Genomic DNA, 25,146 nt, shown 5'->3' on the forward strand with positions numbered 1-25,146 from the left:
AGGCCTGTTTAACATAACTTCCAAACGGGGAAAACAGTACAACGCCATCATTGCAACAATATAAAAATAAACACACACACGCATACGTTCAACCAGCCGCTCAAAGTCCACTTATGGTCCAGCGATGAGAGTTTCTTTCGTTTTCCTGACTGAGTTACAGAGGCGGGGTTTATTTCTAAGGCTGTCTCATGAAATAGAAAATGACGCGACCTGTCTGTCTCCGGCATTTGACGCTCCTTTGTGCACAGTAGGTGGGATATGCTTTCCAGTATTGAGTCAGACAGATAGAGAGCCCCCTAGCGGCGAAAAGCTGTAACTAAACCCAGGTTGTGACTGTGAGCGAGAGAGAGAGAGAGAGAGCGAGAGAGGAAAATGGGTGGACGGAAAGTCCCCGTGTGGAAATCCCCTTGACTTGTGCCTTTTCTTTAAAAAAAAAAAAAAAAAAAAAAAAAACTATCATTAGCGGACTGTGCACTCCTTTGAAAAGGCTTCGCGAGCTGCCAGGGCTCCAAAATAGATCTGATACTGAAGGAAAGAGAAGGTTGAATGGCGCCGAGGACCGCAGCGGTGAAGCTGAGTGAAGGGGCTCAGCGAGGACTAGCCTGAGCATCCGGGAGGGCTTTGTTATTACCCCCGACATATTACACAGGTAAGACACCCGTCCTCCCCTAACTGTGCCTCCCGCATGTGGACCACATTTCTCACCGAAAGGGGGTGCGACTTGGTGGCGAGGCTACATCACGTCTGGGCCTTGAGCAACGTTATGGTCGTGTTTCTGAGGAACATGGAGGAAGCGTGAAAAAAGCTCGCTCACGACAGTGGCTTTGACAGCCATTGTTTACAAAGACGTCACCCTCGAGCGGATAAAACGGAGCATTTAAAACAGCCCAGATGTGGCGTCGGCGCCGCGACACATGTAGCGAGACCAGCCCCGTTTGAGGGCTACATTGTTTCACAGGTAGTTGTCATTGGAATTACGTAAGCCTTGTTTAACGTCAGCAAAGTCTTGTGTTGTTGTGTATGTTGTCCACCACTTTGTCTGCCTGCCCCCCCCCCAAAAAAAAGTCTTCCAGCGACGCCAACACACACCGAAACGGCGACTAATGGCTCGTGTCAACACGCTCGCGGACATCCAGGTGTCCCGTCTTCTGGTTTCTCTCTCCCCCCACTCTCGTGTGACTTGAGTCGCCCTTTAGCGTGGCCTAGTCCGCTTGTTGCACCTGCTGCTGTTTTGAGTAGTGGAGGTGTGCAGGTGTTGTGATTGTTAAGCCTGCTCAGCTTCTTCGAAAAACGGTTCATTGTTTAACGCGAGGAAGTACAAAAAAAAAAAACACACTAAACAGGCAAAACTCCAGGCCTACTTGCTGACCATCACTTTCTACTTCCCGTGAACTGAAAATGTGCTGACACACTCTTCATTTTGTGGGTGAAATATGTCTAAAATGTCAAGACTGGTGCGTGTACAACAAAACTGCTCTACTCTTCTGGAATACCTTTTTAATATGTTTTAAGTACCGACCAAAATATTGCATCAAACACTGAAAGTTAGCGTCAAGTGTTTTTTTAAAATGTTTTAATTTATCCTTCAAACTGACCTAAATCAGGAAACTTTGCTAACTTTAGGCAACATTCTTGTACAGCTGCTTGTGTTAAGACAACATTAAACAGGGATGTATTGAGAGTTTTACATACTTTTGGGAAGACACTTTTATTTTCCTCATACTTTTGGCATTGAGAACAGTATCAGTACTGACACTCTGACATTATAATGGCACACAGGTATCAAACATGTTCAACCAATTCCTCGTCTCACTCTGTTTTAGACATTAAGACTCAATGCAGGCTGGCAGTCTTGTCATCTGGAGAAAGGTGTTGACGAGGAAGGGGGCCTTTGGGCAGACAGTGTGACCTCTACAGCAGCTTGGGAAGCTCTGGGTGGCCTTCAGTTCAAGTCTGGAAAACACCCGTTCATTGTTGGAGGGCTTTGAACCCAGTGGGACACTGGGGCACCCTCTTTGGGGAAACTCAAAAACCATTAAGTCGAAAAGGGAAAATTAAAAGAACAAACAAGAATACAAAGGGTTCTTTGTGTGCGTTTATTCCATTCGGTCCGACAGAATCTCCAGTGCAAAAGCACCAGACAGCTTTTTCGCAGCGAGATGATCCCGTGCGTTGGGTGGTTTCCCCGAACAAACAGTAAATTAAGCTGTGCCTTAAGTCATAATTAATAAGGAAGGAGACTCTCTTCTGAACATTTCCCACCAGTCTATTCTTTTCTGTACTGTGAAGTAACCCACTCCTCCTCTCCATCCAGTTTCCACGTTGCTGGGTCAGCGGTGGTTGGTGCCTCCTCCTTTCCTCCTCGTTCCTCTTCCTCCCCAACTTCCATCCACCTGGCCACTCATCCGCCATGTCGCAGGGTCAGAACTTCCTCCCCAAATTCCTGTTTGTGTCCAACCTGCTGAAGGCCGTGAAGATCCGTCAGCGAGTGCCCAACGACGTGGTGAAGCCGGCTGCCAGCAGCGGCCTCATGCACCACCTGCGTGGTATGCACCGGTACACGCTGGAGATGATTGCCATGAACCACTTCCCGCAGGCCTTCAGGGAGGTGGTGCAGGCCGCCATCCTGGACCGAGCCATGCAGGCCTCATTGGAGCAGGAGAAGAAGCTCAACTGGTGTCAGGAGGTGAAGAAGATGGTGCCCTTACGTACCAATGGTAAGAAAGATCTGCTGATCTCCACTAAATCTGCTTTCTATGATTTTCTAACTTAAGTGCCATGAAGTCCGGAGCGTTTTTGGTGAAGTTTTGTCACAAGTTGGGAGTTTAAATAAATGACATTTAACACAAAGTTTAACAACAGAAGGAATTCAACAAATTGTTCTTAGAGCTGATGTCAAACCTTTGTTCCTTTCTCTCATGAACAGTAGCAATGTTCATTTCTGTGGATGTGTTTTGCTTTTGTTTCATTTTCAATGATATAGGAGGTGTGTGTTTGTGAGTCAGGGCTATTTGATATGTACATTCTGAGATGTCATTACTCACAAGCAGGGTTACTGTAAATGACAACAATGGAGGGACTTGATTCCGCTTTCACATCCACTCATTTCGCAGCCCCTCTTGGTTTTACTCTGCGTTTGAGTTCAGTCGGCCCATTGTCATGTTTTCTGTTACGTGGATGTTGTAACACGGGAACACCCTTGGGTCGGCAAACATTCAGACCCGGGCCTGATTACGTCTAAGCATCGCTCTGGGAAATTCTCTGGCGTCACTCGCAGGACTGTAATTTACTGTCGATGATGTTTCAGACCTAACTATTTCCAACAACCTTAGGGGTATGTCCCTTCTTTTTCTGTGTAGGGGTGTGTGTGTGTGTGTGTGTGGCAGGAGTGTAAATGTCAGTGGATCTTAAACATCTCACATAGTTTTACCTTTAGTTCCCCACCTGTCTGGCTGTCGCTTTATGTCGCTGTCTTTGAGACTGTCAGCTGTGCGTCACGACTCACCGGGCCTTGTTAAAGCAAATCTGACCAAATCCAACTGACTCTCGCTGTCTCTGTATCTATATGTCAGTAACTTTAACACATCTGGTGTTTACATCAGACTCATGGTCTTTTTTTTAGGGAAAAACAGTTTTTGAAGGGAAACATCAGCCAACAGAAGATGGAATCAGAAATCAGTTACAAGTTTGTCTTAAACATGTGAGTTTTCAGAGGAAATATTTTCTTTCTTTCTCATACGAAGCAATTAACACGATGCATTGAGAACTTTCTGTTTTGATTGCATCTCAGAATTCCCTTTGAACAGTTACTGGATGGATGAGGAACTTGCTGTGTGTGTTAATAGTAAGTTAGTAATAATTAAAGGAGTTTCTGTAACTCTCATCAAGACATGGTTCCTCTTCAGAAAGACCCCTGACTCTTCTGGCTTCTGCTGCCAGTAACCTGGACGGAAAACCCTGGCTTGTGAAGATGATGTCATAGAGATGAGACAGAATTTAAAAGCCAGAGCGTCTAACTCTGAAGGACCCAGACGTGACTTTGAGCAGAGGACGGACAACACACACACACACACACACACACACACACACACAGAGGACTGACTGACTGCTGCTGAGTCACTGGAGCTCAGCAGACAGACACGCATACGGAGAGAGTTGGTGAGAAAGCAAAAGTCTGTCAAGGAGCATCCAGTCAGAGCAGGTCATATTAAATCTCCTCAGTCATAACACTGCAATAAGATCAGTCTCCACATCGTCTGGGACCTAAATGGACCCAGTAGCTCCCAAGCTTTATTCCCCAGTCTAGAAGAAATACAACTGACATCATAAAAGCCAAACAGCCTCCTCATGAAGCTTTAATTCCCCGGCCATTAAAAATAACAGGGTCACATCGGCTTTCCTGTTTTTAATGCAACTTTTCCACGAGTGACGACACGCGTTATTGAAAATCAGTGCGTCTTCTGTCTTGAATTTCTAGGATGCATCCAAGGGTTTTTCCCAAACAGCATCCCATGTCTATCATGCGTCCCCAACAGGCAGGATTTGTTCAGCTACAACCACTGAGTCTACATGCTGTAGTAGCAGAGAGGACACACACACCGCCACAGTGTTCTCCCTTATAGGAACAGACTACTTTTCTTAATGTGGTATCCACAGTGTTTAATAAAAACACATTATGTCATATCTCCAGTTTTTAGTATAAAAGTAGAAGCAAAACTAAACTCGGCCAGGACTTGTTCTGTCGGCTTAGTCTCACGAGACATCTTGGAGACAAAGTGGGGGAGTGGATGGTGTGTGCCACAAACCTAAATCCGCATTGGAAAGCACCACCTTGCAACCTTGTGGTCGGTGTCACCTGCACGAGGAACAGATGAGGATAAAGTCCGGTCGTACGCTTGTGTGTTTTCAGGAAGTGTCCCAGCTCGCCACAGAGGAAGTGTCTGTATTTAGACTGATGTGACCAGTCTTTCATCTTTAGTCGTCACTCGTCAGGCAGCTCGATTAAAGGTCAAAGGTCTGTGTGATTTTGTGCGCAGGAAGAGCTGATTTCACATGCGTGTTTTTTGGCCTTTGTGCCTATTCTTGTATGCCTGTGTATCTTTTTTTGAGGATGGTGCTGTTGAGGATGCCTTTTCTCACTAGAGTGTGTTGAGAGTGACGCAGGAACGCCAAAATGCAACAACAGCTAGCTGGTCTGAAATAGAGGTGATGTTTATTCTTTCTTTTTTTCTTTCTCAAAGTACAGTGGGACGTTCCTTCGGTTGAAATGAAAACAACTGCATCTCACATTAACGACCTCTCGCACCACAGATAATGTTGTTTTGAGGAATGGGATCCAGTGTGTCCTCGGGCATCACACTTAACCCGGCTAAACTCATTTTAGACTTTTTGTCTTGAGGGCTGGGATTTAAATAACTTTTATTTTACAGATGTTGGCTATTTGATGCAGCAATGTTATACAAAGAAAGGTGTGTGACTTTTGCCAGGTACACCTTACCGAACAGATCATGAAGGTAGACGGAACATACACACCGCGGTACATTTGTATGCGGTTGTGCGTGCGAGTGCACATATTATCTCACCGCTCGTTAATCACAGCCTTTATTGGGTGTTGATAGCAGTAGTTAAAAAGATAGCATCCTGTCCAAGCCACACCCCTGTGGAAAGTCCAGGACCAGCTGAGAGGCATTGATGAGTTCGGATCATAGGAGGTGAACACACACACACACACATGCACACAAGGCAGAAGTTAGCGCAGGGAAATTCCTGTGTTTAGTGTGGCAACAGGACTTTTCAGAGCCGCACATGTTGAGAAACATGGGCTCTCCTGTTTCACAATGAGAGAAAAAACCAAGCATTGCCATAGGAGACTTAATAAAATTCCAGGATTCTTAGTTGCTCACATACAAATTTAATTTTGTTTAAAACTCTTTATCTCCCTGACGGTTTGTAGAATATAGAGGAAACAGTTTTCTTGGAATTGATTTTCAAGGCAGATTAAGGTAGCGAAGGAGCTGCATTTCATTGTTTTTCTCAGACATATTTCAAGTATATTGAGGGCTAGCAGGGTAAAAACTCAGCTTTGTCTGCGGTGTTTGCACAGTTTCAGACATGTGAGCTTCATATAATAGTCTAGATACCGGATAGTGCGACAACTGACCCGACGGCCTGGAAATCCCCAGACTTTAGTTACGTGTGTGCGCATGCGCGTACACACTGTAATTGTCTGTTGTGCATGAGTCCCTGCACAATTGTATTAGTTTACGTCCCGTGTATAAAATCCACCACCCTCAGTTCTAACATTGTATGTGCTTGCCTGCGTTTTCTGTGTGTGTGTCAATAGGAGATGGCAACTGTTTGCTCCACGCGGCCTCTCAGTACATGCTGGGCGTTCAGGACACGGACCTGGTGCTTCGGAAAGCCCTGCATGGTGTTTTAAAAGAGACTGACACTGGCGTCTTCAGAGCTCGCTTCCAGGCGGAGCTGCTCCAGTCCCAGGAGTTCACACAGACCGGACTACGATACACCACAATGGTATGAAGATTAGATCAGGTCTATGTCAAAAGTCTTCTCCACCACTTTGCACACATATTGTGCTAGTGGGACAGTCAAATTGTATTTTGCATCCTTGCAAAAAATAATATAGCATAATATATTTGTTGTTTTCATGCAATAATTCAAGCTAGGTTATATGCATACATCCTTCTTCTTATTTTCCTTTTTTTTTCTGTGTGTGTGCTGTCCCAGAACTGGGAGGAGGAGTGGGAAAAGATTGTGAAGATGGCGTCTCCGGCCTCCGGTAGCAACGGCCTCCAGTTTGACTCTCTGGAGGACATTCACATCTTCGTCCTCTCCAACATTCTCCGCCGACCCATCATCGTCATCGCAGGTACGGACTTTTTGTCATCTCGGTGTGTTTATGTTTATTGCTTCCTTGTCAGCCATCGAAGACCCGCTGGTCTCGTTTCAACGTGTCTTTCAGTCATAAAGAAGGTGAGGGTATCTCCTTCCACATGCCTCAACAGTTTGACTTCACTGTATCACTTCCCCTCTATTTTGATTAGTGGATGTAGAGCGGCTGTTGTGTTTAATGCATTTTTTGGAGCTTAAATAAGGAGAAAATTGTATAAACTTTATTTAAATGTTCCGCTGCAATGAAATTGCAAACTATATACATTTCAAAGGGGTGGCCAGACATTTTAATGTTCTTCTTTCTTTTTCTTGCCATTCACTTGTGCAATTTTAATCAAATGTTTCTGGAGCATTTATAACATTATTAATCAAAATCTATCAAAATAAATATCCTTTACCTCCTTCCAGAAGCTGAAAAGCCAACAATAAATTCCATATAATGTGTCCTAAAAACATTAAACTTGGACAGTTATCTTTTAGATCAGTAGTAACCCTTCAATCGTTATTCTTTCAACAGACCAGGTGGTCAGGAGTATGAAATCTGGCTCCTCCATCTCGCCTCTGAATGTGGGTGGGATTTATCTGCCACTACACTGGCTGCCCACAGAGTGCTACAAATACCCAATCGTGCTCGGCTACGACTCCCAGCACTTTGCACCCCTCATCACCATTAAAGACAGCGGCCCAGGTAGGAAACAAGAAGAGACAGGTGTTATGGAGCTGACACGACAAAGAGCCCCGATATGAAGCTGGTTCTTATTTCTATGTCTGTATTTCCCAGAGATCCGAGCAGTACCGCTGATCAACCCAGGACGAGGGGGCTTTGAGGAGCTGAAGGTTCACTTCCTGATGGAGAAAGAACAGCAACAGAGAGAGAGGCTTCTCAAGGACTACCTGCTGCTGATAGAGATCCCCGTCATAGGCTTGGGCTACGACACCACTCGGATCATCAATGCTGCACGGTACTTACATATTATAAACTCTGTCCCCATAAACAGACGAAATGGAAGAAGAAAAAGTAAAAGATTGATTTTCCAGTCCTGGTCCTGGCCTGACTGTCAAACTTAGGAAAGAAGAGGTACAATTTTTAGATTGATGATATTGTAACACAACTGGTTTATTAACTTCTCCAAACCTAATCAGCACATTGATGGCATTAACTATATTAACTTAGAAACTGAAGAAAAAAAAAAAATCGCAAAAAGTGCAGTTCATTCAAGAACCACGTTGTATGTGTCTGTTCCCAGGCTGGATGAGGGCAACCTCCCTGAAGACATGAACCTGATGGAGGACTACCTGCAGCTTGTCAACCACGAGTACCAGCGCTGGCAGGAGGACAAGGAGCTGGCGTGGGCCGCCCAGCCGCAGCGCCCACCGCCCTTCTCCGTCTCCCAGCTCTCCCTCATCGAGATCCGTTGCGCCACACCGCGATGCACCTTCTACGTCTCTGTGGACACGCAGCCTCATTGCCATGAATGCTTTGAGAAGCGACAGGCCACCACCGGTGGAGGAATAAGGATTGAAGGGGTCGTGCAGACCAAGGGGGGAGGGGTACAATGTGGGGTGGGAGTGATAGGGGGATCAGAGACTGAGGTGAGCTCCAGAGGAGCCCGAGGCAGCAGCCCCACATCCTCCACGTCTGGGAGAGGGGTGGTGATATCCAGCCCCCGCTCAGCACCCCCAACCGCTCCCAGCCTCAGCCTGTATAGTGAAACTCATGCCATGAAGTGCAAGACACCCGGCTGCCTCTTTACCCTTAGCGTGGAGCATGATGGACTTTGCGAGCGCTGCTTCAACTCCAGGCAGAACCTTGGACCCCCTGGAGCTGGAACAGCTGCTCCAGGAGTCCCAGGCCCCAATGGGGGGCCTACAGTCCCCCACCCGGCCCAGGGCACCGGCTGGACCCAGTGGGGCGGCCGCGAGACAGAGACAGAGACAGAGCGATGCAGCATGTGCAGACAGGAGGCGTTCAGGATATTCAATGGCCTGTGTCCACCCTGCATGCAGAGACAGCAGCCTCCAGAGAGGGAAGAGCCGCAGCAGAACAACCCCAGGACTGAGGCCTTGTCTTCAGCTTGGACCCAGGCTAGGGACACTGAGAGGCCGTGCCTCACCCTAACCCCGGGGCACACCTCAGCCTGGCAAGCCCCTCTGGCCCGGCCTTGTAAAAGATCCGGCTGCCAGTTCTTTGGGACGCCGGAGAAGTTGGGTTTCTGCACTATTTGCTACGTAGACTATCAGACCAACCACCGTAAGTCCTGAAACTTCCTTCATGTTACAGGACTGTATGTTTTTAATTTGTTCTGCATTATAGGAATTATGGTTGTTTTATGATTTAATTGTATATTTTTCTTCTCTCAAAAGTCAAATCATGTGGGACATTACTTATGTTGGCTACTGTCTGTTTCAGACCTGACCCCTCCCCCCGCCCCGGTCCAGAGCCGGCATGGTGTGGAGGCAGGCTTCCAGAACGCCTCCCGGTGTCGAGGGCCTGGGTGTGGTGCAGTTGGCAAGGCAATGCTGGAGGGCTACTGCGACAAGTGCTACGTCAAAGAGCAAAGCACACGGCTCAACCAAGTGGCACAACGCACACCACACTCGCCTCCTCTGGTCATGGTAGGTGTCTGCCATACCTTGTGTCGCTTGTTTCCTCTGTTTGTCGGTGATTCTTGTTCATCTCAACTCTTAATATCCTGCTGGTCCACAGAAAATTGACCTTTCTCTTCTTCCTCTCTTTCTCTCTTCATAAAGCGTGACCGAGCAGCCAAACCCAGATCTTCACAGCAATCCCAGACCCAGACCCAGACCCAGACCCAGACTCAGACCCAGACCCAGACTCAGTGCCGACGGAGTGGCTGCAGTAATGTGTCCCCGGGTTGCACAGACCTCTGCCCCGAGTGCCACACACGCGGCCAGGGCAGAGAGGCGGGCAGACGGGCGCAGGCGCCTAAAGAAAAGTCCAAGCAGCGGTGCCGGACGCAGGGCTGCGACCACTACGCCAACGCAGAGAAACAGGGCTACTGCAACGAGTGTGACCACTTCAAACAGATTTACCGCGGCTGACCACATGCACACCCACGCAACCACGATGACGACACATCGCTATCACGCTCGAGCCGCCGCCCTGCTGTTGGCGCCCCATGCCAGTCAATGCACCTCTGATACTAACTAACCAACTAACTAACTAGCTAGTGAATAACTAGTAACCTTATGGCCTGAAAACCAAACCCCCCCCACCCTCACCCCCCTCCCCTGTGTAGAATGTGAAGAGAGCGCGAGAGAGAGTGTGAGTGTGTGTGTGTGTGGGGGGGTTGGGTTGGGGGGTGAATGTGTGTGTGTTCGCAGTAGACATGGCCTCCAGAATACCTCTTTGTGCAATTATTATCATCTGATGTGCCCTGTGCACTTCCACGGTGAGAGGTTTGGCTACATGTCAGAGCAACTGACTTTACTCTTGTGTACAATATGTATTTAGAGGTACGTCGTGAATCGTGCCGGACAAAAATGATTGTATGTTGACATAACGAGAAGCATCTGACATTGCTTTCTAGACCACAGCCAAGGATTTACACCCGCCGTCTGTCTGTCTTAACACATCTGTGTATCCGTCTGCCCGTCTGTCGAGCATTTGCCCCGTAGAAGGAGGGATGCGGTAGTTGAGGAAGCCCAGCTAGATATCTGTGGAAGTAGTAAGCAGAAGTGAGCCACACTGGGCCAAAGCGTATCAAAGCTTGAAACGAAATGAAATGGCATGCGCCATTTGTTTAGCTTGGTTCTCCAAAAAAAAAACACTCATGTATGTCCTCCAAATAAAGACTAAAGATTTGCCGAGAAAAGCTCCTGCAATCAATATTGTAAAAAAAAAAAAAGGATCAAGACCTTAATTTTCTTCCATTTGTCAGTCGAAAAGCAGTTTATATTTTGAGGGCAAATTAAACTTGGTATTTTTTACTTATCTGTTATATGACGTCGATGAGATTGTTGATACGGCAAGCAAGAACAGACCTTTTTGTCTGCACAGTGCAAGACAGACAGGGCAGGCCCCTGCTAGTTTTGGTGCTACATGTACAGAAATACAAGCCTCTCCATTGTAGCCAACGCGAAGGCGGAGAACACAGTAGAGACGGGACTCATTCATTCTCTTTATAGTCCTCCCTTCTCCTTCCTCCAAAACAGATCTGTTGCCTTGGACGTTGTTTTGCTGTTTACCGACCACTTAACTTAAGCACCTAGAAACGCATCGACACATAGCTGCACACGCGCACACAAATGTAGGAGCTCCAGTCCTGTCAGAAGGGGGATTGCCAACAAATAAAGAGAACTGAGAACATAATGACGGGTGATTAAACACCTTACCACACACACGCATTTGCACACACATGCACATGCACACACAGCTCTGTGAGATTGTATGCGCCCCACCCCAGCCTGAGGTGGTATGTAGGTGTACAAACCCAGAGAGAAATGCATTCCTCTCTGCTCCGCCCCACTGGATGTGCCAAGGCGACAACTTAAAAAAAACGTCAAAGAGCAAACTCATCGCCTGCTTTGGCTAATCTTGTTTATCTGAATGTGTTTTTGTGCTGCCGCTACAACAGCACAGTATCGAGGGGGCTGATCCTCGATACGTTTTGCCTTTAAGTAGTGATTTCAATTTTATGGACCAGAGGAGCCTGATCAGTGATCCTGGATCAGTGCTCCCACCTATAAAATGCTTTTGTGAACATGGATCTTGGTCCATATTGTAGGACCTTCCAACCCGATGCCTCATCTCCAACAAAAGACACACACACACGCACACACAGAACGCACGCATGTGTGCATCTGGAATACGCAAAACTGACATTCCTGTTTGTTTTATTTTTTGTTTGTTTGGGGATTCTTTTTTTTTTTAATGTATTTTGATATATTTGGTTTTGTTTCTGCTCCAACAAAAATTATACCGCCAAACAGTTGTTGTTACCTCCTTAAAAATGACCAGCCTGTAACACTCTAAACTAACTGGAGTGCCACAAACGGACATCTCCAACCCAGTGTAACCACAGACTAGAGTTAATCAAGCGCTATGTGGAAAATCCCCAAATGGGCACCATCTTTTCATGAGTGTCTTGTTTTATGGAAATACAAAGGCATTTTTTTTCTTTTTTTAATCTGCAGCAATAACCTCGAGCGTAAAACATTTATCTAACAATCTCAAATGTAATATCAACTGGAACAGTTATTCCCCTTCGCACTTCTGCTGCACTGTGCTCCACTGCTGTAGGCAGATGTCCATCTGTGGCTTCAGTTAGGAAAGCATAGACCAACAGGCTCTCGGTCTGCCTTTTCATTCAACTGTATCTAAAGCTGTCGGGCCAGCCCACCTGTCGACGGCCTGTACGTAGATCTCTGTGTGCTTTAATCACCTCTAGACGAACCTTAATCAATTAAAGGACAACTTGTGGTCAGCTCATCGGGACCCCTTATCTAGGTTTTTTTTTCGTGGGCACTGACTCGAGTCCGACTGGGAGGGAGATGACATAAGTTGCACATGACTTGTCTAAGCTGCTGAGGCATTTAGGAATGGTACTCCGACTCGCTCGGGGACATTCCGACAGTAGGAAGAGCGTAACAAAAGGTGTAACACAACATGCAATCTGTGTGGAATTTCTCTATGTGACCTTTCGACAATAGGGTATTGTATGAAAAAAAAAAAATGAAAAAAAAGCCTGGTTTTATTTGTTAAGTATTTATTCATATCAAGATATCTGTATTGTGTGATTCAATAATTATTTATATGTCGTCCTGAAATGAATTATTTTTATTAAGAAATCTGAAATCTGTCTGTGGTTCTTGTCTCTCTAGTTGTGTGTGTGTGTGTGTGTGTGTGTGTGTGTGTGCACTTCCACAGAACATGTGTATGCAAAACTCACGCATGCAGTGTGTGTGTGTGTGTGCTCCTGTTACAGCATCTCTCTCTCCTCTCCAGTGTAGGAAGTACAGTGGGCGTGTGCAAAAGTCATCAGATAACTGAACGCTCCGGTCTGGTTTAGACACTTAACTGGGTTAGCTCTTCTTCTATTTTTCTTCTCTCCGCCTCCGTTGTTCGTATTTACACATTTCCATGCAAAAAAAAAAAAGTTCAAATGATGAGGCTTCTCTTAGGTGCTTTTCCCCCACCCCCCTCACTATTCAGTTCTTTCCAGGCCGTCATGCTTTTAAGAAAGAAAAGGGAACCCCTACCCTCGCATAGAAAGACACAGTTCACTCAGGAGCGCAGTGGGAGGGGGGAATTCGGAGCGAGGGGAGATCTGGCAGTGACCGGTGGGGGAATATGTTATAATTATACATGGCAGGTTCAGAGGTGACATTTAACAAGTGTGGGGCTGCACTGGGTACGCGTGGGCTTTCTCATCAACATGCAGCCCGCTACCACAGTCAGATCGGTCGGCTGCTGTGGTTTCCTGGAAATACCCGGCATGCAAAAACACTTTGTAACGGCTCCTTTGCAGACGGGGCGCCGTTCCACTTGACGTACGAGCGCTTCACTAAACGCCGTGGTTAAACCTCCCCATACAGACTCTATACAAACTAAGTATGCGAAGCAAACGTGTTAGTTACGAGATAAGAACTCAAATGTAATGGAGGTGCACCCCAACTTTTCATAACCAAAAATCTTTGGTCGAATGATGATGACAGATTTATTGAATTCGCAGCGGCATGCAGTCACGAGAAATACCGTCGATTCAATGTACAGAGCTGTGAGGCGTTGCCTAGAGACCAGTATCACAACATGGCAAATGTATGCAAGATTATATATAAATAATATATATTAAATAAAATAGAGAAAATGAACAACCCTGCCTTTGAGGACTAGAGACGGGTGTTCATATCCTTCACATATTATGATCAAAGGGCTCCTATTCTTGACAACAACCACCTCCTGTGTACTGTTTGTACCATCCACTACTCATAAAGGTAATGCATCTAGATTTTAACACAAGGCCTCAACAATATTAGAATAATATTTGACCCCAAAAAAATTCTGAAAAAAAAAGTCTGACACACTGCCTCTTCTGTTGAAAAATTAAATGTCGCAAAAATGTAAAGTATATTTGTGTCTGGTTCGACAGGAAGATATCTGTTATTGTGCAATAGGAAGCGGTTGTATCCATGGTTACCTTTGTTTGACCCTTTTATGAGCGGCAACAAAGATCGACGATGAGATACACCCTTCCACTGAACAATATCACACGCACACACACACCCACACCCACACACACACACACACGCACACACACACACGCATATTAATTACTTTATAACTAGTCATTTGAAACTTCCCCGTATGCGTCATTTTTGCCTGGAACTGGAGGCCACTTCCACATGAGGCTACAGTGAGTCCAGTGATGAAATACACATAACTCTGTGTACCAAACAAGTTTTTTAAGGTATTTGTATACAACTTTATCCCCTTTCATTTGTGGTTGTACCCAACCCCGCAACTCATACACACACATTAAATATGATTTACCCCTCTTACTTTTAGCATGTATTAAAATGATATATTAACACTTACTAAGTTGTTTATAACACAGTTATATGACGGTAAACATATACAAAGACATATTAAGAGTGTGTTAATGTATCTTCAACTATTATAACTTCTCTCCTTAATTGTACACAGTATAAAATTGTGTAATTATATTCAATGATGTATAATTACAAATTTGTTTAAGACTGTTTCTATATGTGCTTTGTACTTTTAACTGATTAAGACATGCTGAGCTTAGCTTTACCTTTCTTTGAGTAGTTTGACAAATACATTCCTAACTAAATTTCCACTTATTTGATTTCTTCTGACAAGAGGGAGACACAAAAAATAATATAATTTTCAGACGTGTGTGTTTGCGTGTAATTATTATTTACAAAAGTGAATGTTTTCAGATTCATATCTTGCATTTCTAATACAGGCGTATATGGGATGGGTTGGTTGAGGGGGGTTGAAATAATGAAACCAATTTCTTCATGAGAAACATCCGCATTTACACGGACAAACAGACTATTTATGATTTGAAAGTAATTCTGAGTAATCCCACCACGCAGCATGGTTTATCATGGTTGAATCAGCAACTATATATATATATAACGATATTTGTGTGCATGCGGAAAGTGTTCATGTGATGACTCCCTGTTCAAGTTAAGACAAGAGAAGTGAAAGTGACACATGACAAAGCCCCGAACATGCGGGCCAAGCAACCACACCCGGAGATCTTTAACCCTGTAGCTACAGGACTCCGTCTCTTACAGTAACCGTCTCTGTTTGTACTCTGTAAACTCATTCAATTACCAATCAGAAAGCAGTTCATGGGCCGCCTGACAAATGTAAATAAGCCCAATATTCACCACCATGTTTAGGCGCAGAGGCCGCAGAGATGTTTTTTTTACATGACATGCCACCCTTCCACATAATAGACATTTAAGTTAATGCCTATATTCAAAATGTTGCTTTTAAAGAAGTTAAATGATTGCATTTTGTATATGCCGGCCTTGAAATAACACAAACATGTAGCATGTAGAGGCACAAACTTGAGCTGAACGCAAACCTAAAATCCCTCATGATGAGAGAAGTACGATGTTGTAACTTCTATACAGGGGGGAAGAAGTACTCAGATCCTTTACTTAAGTTAAAGTAGAAATATCAGACTATAAGTGTTCATTTACGAGTGGCCTTGCTTTTAATATCACTTGGGTACAAGAAGTCTTTGTTTTTAATATCAGCAAAATGTGGGCTAGAAAAAGTATCAAAAGTAAAAGTCATAATGTTGAAAAATGGACATCTTGTTATTAGGATCATTTTTCTGTTGAGGTTGGTCGAGGCGGAGCTGATTTGAATTGATGCTTATACTCTTGTTTAGTTTCATATATTTTATGTTCAAAACATGATGCACTGTTATGTTTAGGCTATAAATTCCCTACTTAAAATCTTAGTCTACAGTGTAACTATTATGTAAGGATGTCCGATGCAATGGAGTTAAAATGTGCACAATTTCTCTCTGAATTGGAGTAAAGTAAAAGTATAAAATAGCATCCAATTGAAATATTCAAGTAAAGCACTTTACAGTTCTTACGTAAATGTAGTTACATTCCACCACTGCTCAAGCAATATGAATGTAGTGTAGGAAGTTGCAAAACACCATATTCACCACACGGGGGCGCAGACGTAAACATATAAGTTGTGACTACAAACAAATGACTACAACTCCCGGCATCTGCCTGAGTTTACGGAAGCGGGAGCCGTTGGCGGATGGTCGCCTCGGTTATTATGTTTTCGCGGGGCGGTCTTAACTGGTATCAACATTGTGGGAGACGAGAACAACTCCCGTCGGTGCACGCAGGTGCACAAAACAAACGCTCCATCGTTGAGAATCGAGACGCGTTACGGTTGTTGTAAACAGCCGAGCATGTGTCGTTAACGCTGGTAGTTATAGCGTGATTTGACATCAGTTACACATCAATGAAACCGGTTGACTCAGACGAGGAGGACGCGCAGCAGCTGGGGGCTTACCAAAAGGAGCTGAGGCGTAAGTTAAATGATTAGCTAGCTAATGACGTGCTAACAGCTGAAGGTAGAGCCGTTAAGCTAACCTTGTCAGATAGCTTAATATGACACTCGCGGCGGTGTATTAAAAGTTCCCGTCAACAAAATGCACGACTAAACTAGTGTCGTAGAGTTAAGTTACCTTTACGGTAACGGTATGTCATTAACTAACGTTACTACAGCACTAAGAGGCTCGGCTGGATGAAGTCCTGTCACTGCCACCTGTTGGTTCCCAGTCTAGCCGACAACCAAGCCTCTTGATATGAATTCATTGGCTTGTCTTCTATTAGACAACATTTCCAAGAACACACATATTAACATGTTATGCATTAATATCAGACAGCTAATGTTATACTTACAACGTGTTAACAGTCCCAGTAACCCATGACGGTGTGCAGCCACCATCATTAATGTTGATGAAACCAGTGCTTTTCCTACTGTGACACGCCGACATGTCTGCTGTGAAAAGACCAATTTGTGTTTACTTGTTTGTTTACCTAATGATGATTTTTGCACCAATTTGGTGTTTAGATTTTATTTCATTCAACAATCAATAATAATTTAGATCCATCAACTGTGTGTTTGGTTAATTGTGTATGGGAAAAGTAGCTTATTATACATCCCAGTGATTTCACAAATTGTTCTCTCTAATTTGGGTAGTGGGCAAGTGTTTTAGTTCACAGACGCCAACTAAACTGTCATGGTTGGAGCGCAGAAATAATATACTGTGTGAGGCCAGTGTACATGAGTGTATGTTGGTTTCAGAGCGGGCCAACCAGAGCATACAGCAGCTAAGCAGTGCTTTGGAGCAGCTGAGCTCTGATGGAGAGGAGGTGGAGGAGCCCAGAGGCAGTGGTGGCAGCCTCTTCGCCACCATGGCCAAAGAGGACAAGGGTGCATGGAGCCAAAAGACACAGAGCGAAGCAGGTGATTAGCTGTGGGACGACTGTGTGAGAAAGACTTAATAGTACACCACCTAGAGCTTTCCCTGTTCATAATATTGAAATGCTTCCTGTGTGTGTGCGAATGCTTGTTTCTTGTGTCTTTTGGCGTTGTAGTTAATCAGCTGAAGAGCCTTCTACTGAAGCAGGGCAGAGACATTTCCTCTCCTCTCACTCCTTCAAAGAAACAGTCTCCATCCAAGGTAGAGTAAGCAGCTTTGCATGGTTAATATTAAGATGCATTCCACCTAAAGATCACGCTTTCCAGATTTATCAGGCTAGGGTACGATTTCTCCACAGTTAAATGCGGTAAATCATTCAGACTTTTCCATTACATCAATAATTCGCTTGCCATTCTGTTGTGTTTGCTTCAGTCTTTTCTTTCTTCTGTTAGAGAGTACAGCAGGAGGGACGGTCCAACTTGACTGCTTTTCAGGATTTGGTACCAATGATTCACAACCAGTCAGATTACATCCAACACCTGGAAGCTGAAGTCAAATTGTGCAAGGTCTGTGCACAAATATGTGTTTGTGTGCGTTTATATTTGCAGTCCTTTTTTTTTTTTTTTTACTGTTGTGCCAGTTTTGATGTGTTTTGATACACTTCTCCGTGTGCAGGAGGAGCTGCACGAGATGAAACAGCGGATCAGAGTGGTGGTGGTGGAGAATGAGAGGTTTCATTCAGACCTCAAATCCAAAGCTGTGGATGAATCACTGAAAGAATACACAATCCACAACTCCATGGTAATGTGTGTTTGTGTGTGAAAATAATTGTAATCATTTGTGTGCTTTGCAAAATGTATGTACCATATTTACGAGGTTACACACATCATAATATGTGAAATAAAGGATGAAATAATTGTGAGTTTATTTTCAAGTTTCTGACACTAAGGTTGCCGCTATCCTCATTACTCCACACACATCCACCGATGGTGTAGATATCAGAGTTAACTTCAGAAAAAGTCTGTCAAGTTGTTACATCCAGCATGCATTGCAAAACCATTAAAGCAACTTTCTTTTCTCAACAATAATGATTACCTTATGTAAAGTTTCTTGTAAAATAAAATAAAGATCTTTAAAAGTGTAATCTGTCCTGATGTGTTCTTCAGGTGAATGGGAGTTTGGCAGCCAGCAGCCACAGCATGCTGCAAAAAGCAGAACACACCACGTGGAAAAATGAACTGGTATGGATTATAGATTAGCTTTCTGCTCTCCCGTTATTATTTAGTTTTTCGTCTCCATCTCCAACCCTCATGGTGGACAGCGTGTCATCACATGTCTGCATAATCACGGTATTTATTCCAGACAAGAAATGTTGGGCTAATGCTCTGAGGACGTCTTGAAATATCAAATCATTTTACAAATGTATATATTTCCATCTTGTGTTTTGCATTCGATTTCACATTTCTATTGCTCAAACATACAGTTGCTATGGAAGATTGTGGCAGAATCATAATCTCATCCCATCCTCTTTCATTCCATCGACTAATTCATAGTGTTTAAAGGGTACATGCATAGTCTGTGCTGAACATGTGTATGATTATCAGGAACAAATGAAAGTGATCTACCAGGCCCAGATTGAAAGCTTGGAGGCTCAGGTCATCTCCTTCAGGTCAGTGTACTCCAGCTGTGAAGCCAGCATACCCAGTGACTTTGGCCTTTTCTTTTTTAAATTAAAAGAACAATACTCATTTCCTCTCTCTGTTTCAACTTTTCCTTCCGTCTTTAGGAAGAATCTGTCAGTCAGTCAGAAGGAGTGTGAGGAGGTGAAGGATCGCCTGAGACACCGGGAGAAACAGGCTGCAGATGCACTGAGAGCTGATGGAGCTCCTCGTGTGGCAGGATTGTGTCTGAAGTGTGCTCAGCACGAAGCTGTGTTGGCTGGAACTCACACAAACCTGCATGTCCAGGCTATTGACAGACTCAAAAAGTCAGTGGTAGAACACAAATACAAAAAAAGGAAACTACATATATAATTCTGGATAAAGAGATCCAGAATTATTTTTTTTAATGCTGATTGTGCATTTTCCTGTCTATTAATCTTTTAGGGAGCGCGATGAGTTACTGGTGGCTCTGCGCGCCGTGCGAGCTAGTCAGCAAGAGGCCCAACAGAGAGAGTGGTCAGCCTGTCTCCAAGTGAAGCAGGCTGTGGAGATGGCGGAAGAAGCAAATCTGTACAAAGCCAGGGTCAGAGAAACATTACGTGTATAAATACACAATTTTTCAGCGGTGTTGCCTCAAACTGTATGTTTTGATTTTTAAAGCGCTTTCACTCAGCTAAAAGATTCCTCTTGAGTTGTCCTCTAAAACAGAAGTGAACTATTCCTACTGTGTGCAGGTTGGTTACCTCTGACAGAGCCCCCCCCCCGTATCTGGTTGTATGCATGCAGGTGGAGGTGCAGTGTGAGCAGCTGTCCAGGGAGCTGGCTCGACTTCGGGAACAACTAGAACGAGAAGCACAGGCCTTGAAGGAGAGACTGGCTGAGGCCCGAGAGGAGGGCCGGGCTGAGGCCCGCAAACAGAGAGAGGAGCTGGCACAGACGGTAAAGCTCACTTATTCACTTTCTGTGTGTCTAGACAACTATTGCATATGTATGTCGTTCCACTCCACTGCTCTGGCTGCTTTTGAAATACTGAACTATACTAGAATAGTAATGTGTAAATCACCCCTCATACTTCTATGACGTTTAACAACCACCACAGAGGAATACTTACATTATTTGGCAGAAGTATTACATGTTTTTGATTGGTAAGACGAATAATAATATATGCAACATTTATTGTACTTGACTGTATTGGACCCATGTACTGAGGCAGGTTCTTATTCAAGCTATCAAAGTTGCTGTAAATGTGCAAACGCTGCCATATTTAGTTTTCCATGAAATACTAATATAAAATTGTGTGTGTGTGTGTGTGTCTCAGGTGTCCAGCCTCTCCCAGCATGTTGCTGAATTGGAAGGAGAGCTAGACAGGGCTCACAGAGACAGGAGCTCACTGACCAGTCAGTTGGAAGATACTCTTCGCAAACTTACCAGCCAGGAACAAGACAATACCAAGGTAGACAACCTTAAGTCAACATGTATGTATTCTTACTTATTATTAGTGCCTGCACTTGCACTTTTGCTGCTAGACCGGTACTTAAAAAAAAAAGATGTCTTTATCTTTTGAAGAATGTGAGGTTCAAACACTCCTGATACTCCGGTGCAGGCTCTGCTGCCTGTAATGCTTTTGTAATTCCACTTGGTGGCAGCAATGGTTTATCTATTTCAGTATTTATTCTGCGCGGTTGGAAGGGTGAATTCAACATGTATATATAATTGAGTTTAAGGTGAGGTAAAAACCAAGCCTTGTTTGAAGATGCTTAGTTCAGGTTTTAACTGGGTTGTATTGCAAAATGATGCAATTGGTAGCAAAGCAGTGACACAATGGCTTAGTGGGCTGCAAGGTTTGGAAGCCTCTGGTCAGCAGATGTTCACCCCTCTGAATTGAAGACACCAAGTCTAGTTTCTCTTGATGACCATGAGCTCTGACTGGGTTGGGTTAGGGCAAAAGAGAAAACAAATGTTCAGTGCCTCATTATAATTCAATGTTTTCTAAAATTATTATTGATATTTGAGTTGATAATAAATTATGATGGTACAAATGACAGTAGCACATGTTTTAATGTAAACATGGCTAATATAGGAACAGTAAACATGTAAATAGGAGAATATTAATGCCATCAGTATTATAACATACTGTAATTAGAGCAGTGAGAACCTTTCTAGGTAAGGATAGGAAATAAGATTATGAAAATACACATTTAAATAATGGCAAATGATGAAACAATGGCCAGGAATTAATAATTGTTAATCAAAGGACTGTCTGTTTCTAATCGGTTCATGTCATCTCTAGATGTGTGTGGATCTTCGGTATCAGCTCAGCCAGGCCCAGCTGAAGAAAGAGGAGGCAGAGCGAGAGCTCCGAGAGCTCAGCAGCAAGAGCAGCAGACGGATGGAAAAGGCTGCGCAGGTACGTCTGCATTCAACCCGTTGATTATTTCAGATCTACTAGATTACCGAAGTAATTACTTCAGTTTTTAGTTTAGTTGATCATTTAGTAAGCAGCCACCAACTTTGCCAGTGTACTGAGGTGAAAATCAAGAACTTTCACATTTATCCAAAATCATTTGTTCAAGCATCAGTTCTCCAGACTGTCCATTGGAAATACTGACTAAGTATGCAGTACCATATACGCCCTGGTTACACTTTTAAAGGACACAGGGCTTATTAGAAATACAATGCCTCATAGTTGATATGAATGTCACCCATATTTCAAACTATTTTACTGATCCTGAATCAAACAATCTTGACTTTTAGACAATCAAATCATTCTCTTTTCAACCTTTTAGGTTGAGATTGTAAGTACTCAACTTCAAGGTTTTGTTTGTCTGCGGACATAAGGTGGGTTGTTGTGAAAGATTCTTATGCCTCTTCCTTCTCCCCTTCCATCTCTGCGGGACAGGAAGTGGAAAGGCTGAGCTCAGAGCTGGTTGGCTGTCGGCAGCATCTGGAGGTGGTCCAAAAGGACGGGAGCCAATGGCAGGCCGAAGCCCTGAGCCTAGCAGAACAGCTGGCAAATGCCCAGCGCCAACTGCACCTCACCAGGTAGTACCTAATCCTATTATACACACACACACACACACACACACACACACACACACACACACACACACACACTCCCCTCTGCCCAGCTCCTGCCCAGCACAGTCCAGTCCAGTCCAGTTCAGACCAGCACACCAACTGTACCGCACCAGGTAACAGCTAATCCTATTATACAAACCACACACACATAAACACACATGCGCCGCTGTGCAATGGTCCTGGTACCAACTGGACCTCACCAGGTCACCTCTAATCCTGTTAAGCATGCCACAACATATTGCCACACACACACATATATATATATATATATCCATCCATCCATTTTCAATACCGCTTATCCTCATTAGGGTCGCGGGGGCGCTGGAGCCTATCCCAGCTGACATAGGGCGAAGGCAGGGGACACCCTCGACAGGCCGCCAGTCCATCGAGGGCAATATATATATATATATATATATATATATATATATATATATATATATATATATACACATGAACACACTGCCCACTCTGTGCCACCAGGCCATAGCCCAGCCCAGCAATAGCTCAAGCAGAGCCAAAATGGCGCCTGAGCTTTCTTCTGTCCCTGGCACACAGACACACAGACACACACACACACACACACACACACACACACACACACACACACACACACACACACACACACACACACACACACACACACACAGAAAAGTGCAACTGATGGTCACTGGACAGCCTGGCCTTAGTGCCACCTGCCAGTGCCCTGCACCCGTTCTCACGACGGGCGCTACCGGCTCTCCTCCCTCTTACCTCCATCATCTGTCTCTCTATCTATTTCTGCATCTTTATTTCCCAATTTGTTCCCTGTTTCACTTCCTCTCTTGTTCTTTTATCATCCCATCCTTCTTTACAGTCATCCATCTATCTGATCTACCTGCAGCTCCTATCGTCTTCATTGTCCTTAGTCATTCTTTGCCAAAATTCATCATGTTTTTTCTCTATCATCTTCTTTCTATCCCATTATTCTTTGATCCTCCTGCATTCCTCCCATTTCTTTTTCTTCCCTCTGTCCCTCCTGTCATCCGCTGGCTGCTGTTTCCTTCCACACCATCAAGTGCCAGGGCCAAGCCAGCCCATGCCAGCCGCCCAGGGCACTCTCTCACCCCTGCTGCCCACAGCCGAGGTGTCTGAGATGGGCACAGATGTGGCGGTGGTGCCCTGTGGTGCTAGAGGCTGCGGGATGCAAGTTTGTGTAACCTGTGTGTGTGTGTGTGTGTGTGTGTGTGTGTGTGTGTGTGTGTCCAGCGCAGCTCCCGGCTTGATCTGTGTTTAAGTGTGTTTGTCTGTCAGTTGGCCAGCGCTGCATAGCAGGCCATCATGTGTGTTAGGGATGAGGCAAGGAGCAAGTGTGTGTGTGTGTGTGTGTTTCGCAGCCAGCTGTGGAGAATGACATGCATATTGATGTGGCAACATGATGACTTTGACCTGTACTAGAGGAGGCACTGGACTAAACCATTTTACTGCCATCATGTGTGCGGGTGTATGTGCATGAGAGAGTTTATAGTTTTATCTATTCACAGATGCATACTAGATGTTTGACAGCTGTTGACTTGGCTGAGCATGTAGCCATTCAAATTCAATTTCGGTCATTAGCAGTTTAAGCCACTTCTGATACTGATTTAGTACGAATATTCATTTTCCTCCAGTAGTGCATGAGTATTTTAATTTAAAGCCATGTTTAGAGCTTTTAAAAAGCTGTGTTGGGCACAGGTCTAACAGCCATAACAACTATAAATCCCAACAATGATGAATAAATAAATAAAATAATAATAAACGTGTTGATGAAATTAAAAATGTTATTAAGATCTGCATGTCTGTGCGAGAGCCTAAATATTGTCACAAGATTGAAGCTCACAAAAATCTACATGCCTATATTTTTAAGGAGCCAATTTTACTAGAAGCTTGTATTTAGTTACATAAACCCGCGATACACATTTTGAATGTATTACTAAGTGTGTGAAACTGCTTTTGTGAAGTACTTATACACCATCAGTGCTGGTCAACCAAAAATGGTATGTTATCATCAACATACAATGCTAATAATGTTTACACCTACAGCACCAGCTGGACACATTTGTATATAATACAAGAGCTTTGTGACACTATTAGCCCAAAATCAAAGTGGATTATCCCATTCGACAAACTGGCACGTCATAAATGTTACTTGTATGCTCTATTATAGTATTTCTGTAATCCTGAACATTCCCACATTTACACCTGCCGTTGTGAAGTGGGGTGAGAGATGAGTTAATAGTTCCCCAAATATGGGGAAAATGGGGCCGTGCATTTTCTTCAAAGGCATTCATAATTGTGTGAACGATCACAAATAGATTGAGGGGAGAGCTTCAAGCCCGGCTTGCTGTCTCAGCTCTGCACACACGGCCGATCGATGTGGGAAGCAAGAATAAGTGGCTGTGTCATAAAGTTACAGAAATTGTTGGATGCTGCTTCCCATTTCAGACAAAAGATGTGGGCGGAGGGGCATGCAGACTATATTGGCGCATCTGACGAGCACCTTGGTTAAAGCATACTGATGCCTTCAGATAAATCAAATGCATGAACATTACTTTTTTTTAGCTTTGGAGTTGCTACAGGTCACCGCCGTGTCACGTTTGATGTTCCGCTCATCATTACGCTTAGCGCTGTGAATACCAAGGCAGGAACGCTCGTTCGACTGAGGACACACTGAGGGTTTTAGTTTATATTCTCATCACTCACAGCTAAGCTGTCCAGCAGGCTCGTTTTTCCAAACTTGGGTGTTTACATAGAAGCCCTTAAAGTCTTTCCCTCCATCCATTGATCCAGCCATGTCTGTTGTTATTATAACATCACGAGTTTTTAAAGATGGAGTTGTAAAATATCTTTGAGATATGTGCAAATGTAGAAGTTTTTTTCTTTTCTTCTCCAAAACTGGACATTATTGAAGCAGCATAGAAAGCAAGTATCAAACACAGATACACACATCCACATGTCATGTGCACACCTGCTGAGGTTTGGTCACAGCCTTTTGTCTGTATAGCTGCCGGGCGCGT

At 44.2% G+C, this 25,146-nt stretch overlaps 2 protein-coding genes across 5 annotated transcripts in view; both read left to right on the forward strand.

Annotated features, from left to right (window-relative positions):
* Positions 1 to 234: 234 nt before the first annotated feature.
* On the forward strand, positions 235 to 10,835 carry tnfaip3 (tumor necrosis factor, alpha-induced protein 3). Of its 3 annotated transcripts, none has more exons than XM_034551407.1 (9): positions 235 to 649; positions 2,315 to 2,717; positions 6,344 to 6,534; positions 6,748 to 6,889; positions 7,430 to 7,600; positions 7,694 to 7,874; positions 8,160 to 9,163; positions 9,323 to 9,528; positions 9,664 to 10,835. In XM_034551407.1, exons 2-9 carry the CDS (start codon positions 2,411 to 2,413, stop codon positions 9,973 to 9,975), a joined length of 2,514 nt encoding a protein of 837 aa, XP_034407298.1. In that variant the 5' UTR covers positions 235 to 649; positions 2,315 to 2,410; the 3' UTR covers positions 9,976 to 10,835. The 3 variants fall into 3 exon arrangements, with proteins under 3 accessions (XP_034407298.1, XP_034407300.1, XP_034407299.1); XM_034551409.1 differs by lacking the exon at positions 235 to 649 and adding an exon at positions 3,623 to 3,700 and having other exon boundaries at positions 2,671 to 2,717; XM_034551408.1 differs by lacking the exons at positions 235 to 649; positions 2,315 to 2,717 and adding an exon at positions 3,727 to 5,205.
* Positions 10,836 to 12,796: 1,961 nt separating this feature from the next.
* Positions 12,797 to 25,146, forward strand: part of sdccag8 (SHH signaling and ciliogenesis regulator sdccag8) — a 45,969-nt gene continuing 33,619 nt past the window's right edge. For both annotated transcript variants that reach the window (XM_034551410.1, XM_034551411.1), the window contains exons 1-13: positions 12,797 to 16,475; positions 17,258 to 17,419; positions 17,551 to 17,636; positions 17,828 to 17,941; positions 18,051 to 18,176; positions 18,542 to 18,616; positions 18,980 to 19,044; positions 19,162 to 19,362; positions 19,481 to 19,619; positions 19,823 to 19,975; positions 20,355 to 20,489; positions 21,327 to 21,443; positions 21,936 to 22,078. In XM_034551410.1, coding sequence (XP_034407301.1) covers positions 16,409 to 16,475; positions 17,258 to 17,419; positions 17,551 to 17,636; positions 17,828 to 17,941; positions 18,051 to 18,176; positions 18,542 to 18,616; positions 18,980 to 19,044; positions 19,162 to 19,362; positions 19,481 to 19,619; positions 19,823 to 19,975; positions 20,355 to 20,489; positions 21,327 to 21,443; positions 21,936 to 22,078 — 1,583 coding nt within the window. In that variant the 5' untranslated portion in view covers positions 12,797 to 16,408. The remainder of the gene's footprint in view (positions 16,476 to 17,257; positions 17,420 to 17,550; positions 17,637 to 17,827; positions 17,942 to 18,050; positions 18,177 to 18,541; positions 18,617 to 18,979; positions 19,045 to 19,161; positions 19,363 to 19,480; positions 19,620 to 19,822; positions 19,976 to 20,354; positions 20,490 to 21,326; positions 21,444 to 21,935; positions 22,079 to 25,146) is intronic.

The sequence above is a fragment of the Cyclopterus lumpus genome, chromosome 15, assembly GCF_009769545.1.
Source record: "Cyclopterus lumpus isolate fCycLum1 chromosome 15, fCycLum1.pri, whole genome shotgun sequence".
Taxonomy (NCBI): Eukaryota; Metazoa; Chordata; class Actinopteri; order Perciformes; family Cyclopteridae; genus Cyclopterus; species Cyclopterus lumpus.

Coding starts and splice junctions, on each gene's coding strand:
- tnfaip3 (XM_034551407.1), top strand. CDS start 2,411: ATGTCGCAGGGTCAGAACTTCCTCCCCAAATTCCTGTTTGTGTCCAAC. Junction 6,890..7,429: donor ACCCATCATCGTCATCGCAG/GTACGGACTTTT, acceptor TTCTTTCAACAG/ACCAGGTGGTCAGGAGTATG. Junction 7,875..8,159: donor CGGATCATCAATGCTGCACG/GTACTTACATAT, acceptor GTCTGTTCCCAG/GCTGGATGAGGGCAACCTCC.